The 8,599-nt window shown below is 33.1% G+C and overlaps 1 protein-coding gene across 1 annotated transcript; it reads right to left on the reverse strand.

The window, feature by feature from the left end:
• Nucleotides 1-271: 271 nt before the first annotated feature.
• LOC108728675 (Lysyl oxidase-like 2) lies at nt 272-8,257 on the reverse strand. Its single transcript, XM_018457400.1, has 8 exons — nt 7,583-8,257; nt 4,945-5,091; nt 4,315-4,590; nt 3,694-3,903; nt 2,374-2,671; nt 1,102-1,230; nt 811-934; nt 272-683 (listed from the first exon to the last, which is right to left on the reverse strand). Exons 1-8 carry the CDS (start codon nt 7,791-7,793, stop codon nt 561-563), a joined length of 1,518 nt encoding a protein of 505 aa, XP_018312902.1. The 5' UTR covers nt 7,794-8,257; the 3' UTR covers nt 272-560.
• Nucleotides 8,258-8,599: the final 342 nt, after the last annotated feature.

Here is an 8,599-nt window from a genome sequence, read left to right on the forward strand (position 1 = left end):
TCATAAAGTAAGATAATTTAATTATAGAATGTAAAACATATAATAAGTTAATTAATATAATAAAATAAAATACGTTTTTAGATTTGAATTTACATTATAAATAAATAGAATCATAGTAATTTAGGAACGGAAGTTAAAATTGAACCATTGCCTTTCAAAATTGCGTTTATTTTTTATATTAGCTTTTCTTTCAATTTATAATTTTATTAGAAATACCTATAAGATTATAATAATATGCTGGAGATATCTAAAAATAAATCTCTCAAACTAGTATAATAATTTTAAAACACAGCTATTCTGTTTCCATTCATTTTAGTTTCCATTCGCAAGAGAAAAAAAATTGTCGTTTTTTAAAACTTTTTTTAAATTGATGTATCTTACGTTCTAATTGAAATTCTACTTTTGAATTGTGAAATTTATTCACGAATCTATCGCAAGGTCGCAATGTGTCGCTTCTTGTTCGTTATGTCCAGTTAACGCCAACGCGCTCGACATGAATCTCTCACCCTATAGATTGTCCCCAGCTAGAAAAATCTTTGCAATCGTGTGCACATTGCATGTCAAGGACGTCCCATTATGCAACTGTGGACAGATGCAAAAGTTTCCGTATAAAGGAGGCGGCAGATCGCCGCATTGTTATCGAACGACATCTCACCAACTTTGAATTCGGGATTTACCGCGACCTGGAAACAAAAGAAAAAGCTACTCATCTCGAAATCCTCTGTGGAGTCGGAGTCCGCGATACTCGCGAAGTCGCCTAAAGAGATCTCGTATTTGATATTTATGAAAATGGCTTTATTACGACCGTACCTTGAGCGTATAATGTCCTGGCTCGAGCTCAGAAATATCCACCCACTGGCAGTCGATATTGTGCTTGTAAATGTCACTGCAATTAACGGAAATACCTTGGTCTCCGTAATTGGCGCATTTGTATCTAAATCGGTAACGATATTTCAAATTATAAACTTCAACTAATAGACGGATTTAATCGCGATCATAATCGCGGAAAGAACATGAAGGAATAACGGTAAAATTACATGTGCGTGTCAAGCACAAAAAGAGGGGCTTACTATTGTTATCATGTGTTATCAGAATTTTTACCTGGGTTGAACATCGGGCATACATTGATTGTCTTCGAGGCAGAAGGACGCTTTGTGACCTTCGGCAACTTTATTGCCACTCGAATCGATTATGTCGAAAGTGGCGAATACTTCCATCGAATGATAATGCCTGGAAAAGGAAAATGGAATCATCAAGGAAAATCAGAATTAATGGTTCTTTCCTGCGTCAACATTTAATTTAATCATTGCAAAAATAATTCTCAAATTTAACCCCAGTGTTTTTAAATAATCGATAAATTTAATTAAAATCATTTATTGCGAAAAACGTACAAGATTCTTCATTTAACGTTATATAGGCTAATTTAAATGTTTTATTTTCTTGTCAGAATTTTTCAGAAATTTAATTTTTGTTCCTTATCGCGTGGTCGAAGATGGTTAAATATTATTTATATTGGACTATTTTTATCTGATGATAACTCAAAAAAGAGTTGAAACGTTATAATATATAGGATGCATCACTGAACGCTAAATGCTGTTTACATTGAATTTAATTTTGTGCTCCAAGAACCGCGCCTGACTCATAATGATCATTTTCTCTATTAGTAGATAATTTTTATTATCAATTTTAATTCGGACTGTATTTATTTTTCTATTAAACATTTTGCTTTTTACTTTTTATTAGAGATTTTTTATTAGAGATGTTAATAATCAATCATCATACTCCGAATAATTTTCTTTATATAACTCATTGATTTCAGATATTCTACAGTTATTATTCATTAATAGATAATACTCATACTAAGAATGCTGAGAATATCCTATGTATATCGATGTATTAACCCTCTAATGGTAAGATTTCTTCAAAACGTATCTGGTAAGGTAGGGTTGGATCGATCAATTCGATACTTCGTTTTGTTCATTTTTCATGTAGTCAATATACAAAATGAGTAACAAAAATAAATAATAATGAGACTTCTTCCTCTGTTTACTTACAGAAAAAATATAGATACATAGAAGCAAAGATCATATTTGGTCAAAATAGATATTGAGGCTAATATGTAATATTTTTTAATGGACCTTACAATTTTCAGTTCAAGCAACAAAATTCAAGTAAAAAATATAATAAAGTTTGTTAACTGACTTTATATAATTGCAATAAAATAAAAAATACTTTGGTATTCATATATTTCAAATTTTATACAGTACCCTCCATAAGTTTGGCAATACCCTACGTTTTAATAAAATATTATATAAAGCGGACAAAGATTTGTTATCGGTGCTCATTCAGCGCCGTTATTGTTGATTGACTCACATATGACACATGTGCCATTCCCATAAATGTTTAGGCACAGACGGACGGAAATCCGCGGTACCCGCATTTAAGATTCTTGCGGTGAAGCGTAACAGTCGTCTTGTCTCCATGTGCCAATTTTCGGATTCGCCTTGCACCTTGTAGGCTTGCGAGGCCACGCAATTTTCCTCCATTGCGCATTGCAACCAGTAGAGCTGACGGTCTTCCAAATGCGCCGTGCGCATCAGTTCGATATGATCGAACACAAGATCAGCCATCTCCCGATGACACACCACCCCCGCCATGTTCTCCGTTGACCCTAAAATTATGATGTGATTATTTCGTGTCGATTCTTAAGTCCATTCTACAATTGCATAAGCATAATTGTAAGTTATAAGAATTGATCAATCACAGTCGAATATTCTCCTCAAATTCAATTGTGATTGATCAATTCTTACAACTACAGCCACTTACAACTGTACGCTTACCTAATTGTAGAATAATAATTTTTACGCGATACCGAATATACGATGAACACTAAAATTTCACGCTCGCTTTTTGAGATGAACACGTACTTCCTTATAATATTTTTTCAGATGTGTATGTTAGCATTTACTATGAACACCCGATATATTTGACAAATACTACATAGGAGTTGAGAGAAAATAAAAAGATAATATTTTTACTATCAGATTCACATAGAAATTTCAGCTGTGACATAAATCGGAAATAAGGAGTTTATGTAAAATGTTTTTTGTTCACAAATTTACATTTTTTTCCGACTTATGACATAACTGATTTCTTATGCAAGTCTGATAAAGAAAATAATCTCCGCGAACTTTTCTCATTTCTTTTATATTTATGGAATATTTCTTCTTCACAGAATATTTTAATTAATCTTTAGAATACACAATTAAATACTTGGGCGATTAAGGAATAATTGGTATTTAACTCTTCGTCTGTAATTTGGGTAATTTTTAGCACAAGCAAAATTTCACTTTCAAATTTTTCCGAAATAAAAGAGGGCGGAATCTGATTTCTCCTCCTAAAATATTTTGTTAAAAAAACTATTTAATAATGTAATAGAGATGTCGAAAAATAACTCTGAATTTTTCCACATTTTTTAAAAGCTTAAAAAAGTAAAACACTTGGACTGTACGGAGAGATTAAAAATATGATTGCAGATAGAGGAAAAATCTTTCTCTATCAAATTTTACAAAGATTATTCTTTAAATAAGATAATTGAAATCATTTAATAATATCATTATATATATTTGTTACATAAATATTACTCTGATAATATTTTATAAATACGTATCTCATCGAGGATGTCAGAAGTACCTGGACAATCTGCAACCTTGTCATGTAGGCACTCTGCCAGATTTTTCTCGTTTCCATTGCACTGTACCCCGCTAATTGATATCGGGATGATTTCCCCATTGCCGAAAAAATTAGTCTGTATCGCGTCAGAGGCGTAACCGAGGCCCAATTGATGGCAAACCACGGCGGCTTCGAGAATGGACCAACTGTCGCCGCAAATGACACCCCAATCTGAAATTGAGTGACCACGCGGATTTGGTGTACGTCTGGTGAATTCAAACATATTACAGTTTTCTCGCTGATATATATATATATATTTAAAATAAAATTTAAATACCTACATATAGTATAACAGAGATTTAAATTCGAATATATTTTTACCTTTTTGTTTTATTTTGACGATTTAATAGAGCGATTAAAAACGTGATAAAATATTGTTATTTACAAAGAAAATACGTGTATCTAATATATATATTAATTGTTTTGGTTTTTTCAATATTTATTATACTCGCGTTTTTAATGATTCTTTAGACAAAATTAAAGTTCCTGCTTTAAATTGCAATTAAAATTAATTTAATTTTGTATAGTTCTATATATATAATTATGATTAATTATAATCTTCGGAGTAAATTGTTTTGTTACCTGCATTGCCTAATTTAATTTCCACTCGACCCTCGGAATGTACGCGTCCTCCGGATAATCGTAGAGCCGTGCCTTGCTGATATGTATCCTTTATTCTGGTCTTTACTGACTTCTCTTGTGAAATTGGTGCCGATGCTCTCGTTTCCTCGTCGCGCGAACAAATGACGCCAGCAGCTTCGTTACTACCGCAATCGGAAATGCCCCATCCGTCGAAACGGCATTTCGCAAGTTCGATCTCGGATCCGTCGCAGTAAACGTTATCCATCCAGTATCTTCCTTCGAAATATTTTTTATGTAAAAAATTGCACGCTTGTATTTTATATTTTAATTAAACGCGTTGACCGATAAAATAACATTGCATACTTGAACAAATAACAGAGTGAAATAAAATAAATTGTAAAATAAAATTGGATAAAATGTAATATCTATATGGTATTATTACTATAGTTTTTCGGAGATAACCCTTAACGCTGTATACTAAAAATATGACGCGTGATTGCCGATAAATTGTAATAAACGAACGGCTTATTATAGATGATCTTGTTTGTCTCGGCTATACACGCAGCTGTTGCGCTCGACTTGTGAAAGACAGTGGTTTAAGATGAAAAGACAATAAATATCTCATCTCACTTCTAGCCTGACCAAAGTGGCCGTATGTCGTTGCTTTAATTGCACCGTTATAGCCTAATTGCTTGCAAACCACATTGGCCTCGAAGTCGTCCCATTCGTCGTCGCATATATTGCCCCACTTCCCGTCATGAAGTATTTCCACGTTTCCTGTGCATACAGCAATAAAATCTCTTGCTTACGTTTTTCCTATTGCGGTAACTTGGCACAATAAAAAGGAAGTAGTCGATTTACAAACTTTCGATTTACCATGAGAAGCATTGTCACAATGACATTTCAACAACGATAATGAAAGCCACTTAACTTAAAGACAAAATTTATTAAAATTTAGTAAAATACTAAAATAGTATTATTAAATAATTAAAAGAAAATTTGCATTATTATTAGTATTATAAACACACGATAACATAAATCATAAATATAACACTTAACTTTCAACTACAATTATGAAAGTGCACCTAAGTTTTAAAATGTCCTGTTTGAAATACAGAACCTCTGCCTTACGGCAATTGATACAGGGAGGTTCAAAGTCTTTTCACTTGTAATTTAGAACCTTATAGTACCGATCATTGTGTACAATCTTCTAAAATTTTTGCTTTGGTTTCAAATGATCTATTGCTCCACATAAAGGTTTCGCTGAAGTTTTTAAAAATTTAGCTACATACAGATGTAAAAATTATTTTGTTGAATCGTGAAAATAATTATGTAGGATTATATTCAAATAATTATGTAAGATGCTCAAACTTGTTACTAGAATATCAAAACTTTTTGCAGCATTGCTCATCATGCTTGAAATTTTTATATAATTATTTTGATGATCCAACAAAGAGCAAAATCGTTCTTTCTATGAATAGTCGAGAGTTAATTTTTAATTTATGGAATAGTCAATTTTAATTATTACAAACATTAAACAACAGTGATTATAGAGAAAGATGCTTAATATTTTCTATCATGTCTTTTATTAACGATTTTAAAAATCAGTACTGTTCTAGTTGTATCAATTTATCTGATTGTTTTAATTGAAAGCATTAAGTATGTATTTAGTTACAATTTTTTATTACAGTTTTTAATATCGCTTGCATTTGGTTCAACAAAACGCGGAAGAAAAATGCAGTGACTACGACCTTCTGTCTTAACAATACAGAAGAGCGTAGCCGGCCGGCATTGTGGAGATCGCGACCCTATTTTACGATCTAATTTTACGGTGAACATGTTATGCTGCGATTCCCGGTATTGCGTGTACATATATGACGTATGGTGCATGGTTGTTGGCATAAATCTTCCTCGAGTTGACCTCTTTTTAATCGTCATCGCGCGAGAGCGACTTGAACGGCCGCGCGATAAAACTCGCGCGCGAGCCTTGTTTTTTATCCCCGCGAAACAGAGTAGGAAAAGAGAGGAAAAGAGAGAGAGAGAGAGATTTATAACCCGTTTATATTGCAACCGCGCGCTTTATCGCGGGGAAAATATCAACCCTGAACGAGTTGTGCGTCGTGCTTTCATCCTGGTCGGATTTACGATACGGGGTGCGCTAGTTTTACACGGTGACGTCTCGTTGGTGTACAATCGATACAATTACCACACTCAGTCTGTTGTAGTAAGAATATCGCGAAGATGCGTAATTGATTAGTGCACCAATTGATCCGATTAAACGACGAGGTTTTTTGTTCCGCATACGTCACAGCGCGTTCCATGTGCTTCCTTGAATCGCGTGAATTTTATGCGAGATATATGTATTATCTTGAGATAAAACGAGATAAAACGTAAACGAGAGAATTCGCGTTTTTATTACTGTTATCATCGCATTTATCATTTGTTATCGCTAAGTTGTGAGTCCCGGCGATTTTTAAATAGGGGACAGTTACTGAGGTCACTTGTTACATACCCAGATTTCAAAATATTACACATTTGATTAAATGAAATAAGAAGAAATATATATATATGTGTATTTACTTCATTAATAATTTTAAAACGATATTTATGTGTAGATATGTAACATTAATAATGTTTATGATAATATCTAAAGTTTTCTCTTTTTCTTACACACATCACAAAAATAAAAATATAAATTTATGTAAGATTACCATTTGGTTGCCGCTATACGCTTACAATAGGTTAATTAAAAATAATTGAGATTAGGTGTGACGACGGAGAAGCACCTGTTACGATACACCCCGTCACAATTAGATCCGGGGTGTCATATTTACGTATTTCAATTATTATTTATGCAACAAATATATGTTAAGACATTAATATAACTGTAAATTGTTATTTATAAAATAAAAATTCTATAGAAATAATTGAAATTATAATATGGTGAACAGATTGATAAATATAACATTTTATCACTGATTTATTTTACTTTTGGCTATGAAAAACCGAAAATATTTTCTATTTCTGAAAATATGCTATTTAGTCTGAAATAACTTATTGCAGCATGACCGCAGTGTTTTTATGGAAATACTATATTTTTTATGTAATATTATCGTTTGTTGTTTTGCAGCAATTTTAAATGTAACAACATGCCCCATGTATTAACTATCCCCGGTCTCCCCTAATCCTTTTCTCAACGAAGACTGTCGTCGCTCGATATTAAATATTTTAAAGATTAAATCTAGCATAAAATAAAACAAGGTAGCACCTTCGTGTTCGCCGTTTTCACCTCCTGTCAGCTTTAATGCTCCCTCCTGTTTCTTTAACTTTCGGAAGTCCTTTCTTAACTGCCTAACTATGCGCGTCTTCTTGTCGCGGTTGTTGGCCCAGGTAGCGTTGTTACTTGTGCAAAATTCAAATACAGCTAACAGCATTATCAAGCTAAACGCGATTCCCACTCGTCGCAGTTGCAGTCTCATTTTTCTTGCGTTTTGAAAGTTTTAACGTTCAACTTAACGAAAGTTTTATGAACTGCCAGAGTCTAATCACGATTTACACGACTTACATTCAATGTATCATTGCAATGATTCATCGTCCGATATTGCATGCGATATTTTAAAATAATTAGAATTTCGATGAGCACTCACGATTTAATCACACTTTCCTCGGGTTGTTCTTTCGTTACGAAGAATACAGAAAAAAATTTTCGTTGTACTGAAATCGTGTGCGCACGATTCCACGGGCTACTGATCACGCAATATGTACGCAATGCGTTCGCTTCTTGTTTCATAACGCACACTTGTAACATGACGCCGGCTTATAAGATCATCGGCGGTCCAGATGGCGGATTGTTTCTTTTCCCGCATCGCCGATCTCTTCCTGAACGATTCGTTAGCCCTGATGACCCGTTTAAGTCACATGTCGAAGCGATTAGAATAGCCATGACTCGTCCCTGACGGAAGACTTTAAGAGGAAGGGATGTATCTTCTCTCGATTTACGGTACTTGTTTTGCAATTCTTTCTACATTTTTATTTTGCAGGGTATGTGCTCCAAAATTTATAATGCAGCTTTACTTTTAGTTTCGATAAATTATAAAATACATGACGATGAATATGTCAAATACAATTTTAAAGAGAATACAATTTCAAAGAGAATATGTTTTTATATGGGTAATAAAAAGATAATTTTAATTTAGGATTTAAAATTAAATAATAATAGCAATGTGTATATAAAAAGAAAAATGTAATTATTAAAAATGCAACTTAAATCGAATTTGACGAAACG

Source organism: Mycetomoellerius zeteki, unplaced genomic scaffold, assembly GCF_001594055.1.
Source record: "Mycetomoellerius zeteki isolate Tzet28-1 unplaced genomic scaffold, Tzet1.0 scaffold62, whole genome shotgun sequence".
In the NCBI taxonomy this organism is placed as follows: Eukaryota; Metazoa; Arthropoda; class Insecta; order Hymenoptera; family Formicidae; genus Mycetomoellerius; species Mycetomoellerius zeteki.

Excerpts from the sequence above, each read along its gene's own strand:
- LOC108728675 (XM_018457400.1), bottom strand. The coding sequence starts at position 7,793 with ATGAGACTGCAACTGCGACGAGTGGGAATCGCGTTTAGCTTGATAATG. Across the intron at positions 5,092-7,582 it reads TGAAAACGGCGAACACGAAG|GAAACGTGGAAATACTTCAT; the intron begins GTGCTACCTTGT and ends CTGTATGCACAG. Across the intron at positions 3,904-4,314 it reads AATTAAATTAGGCAATGCAG|ATTGGGGTGTCATTTGCGGC; the intron begins GTAACAAAACAA and ends ACTCAATTTCAG.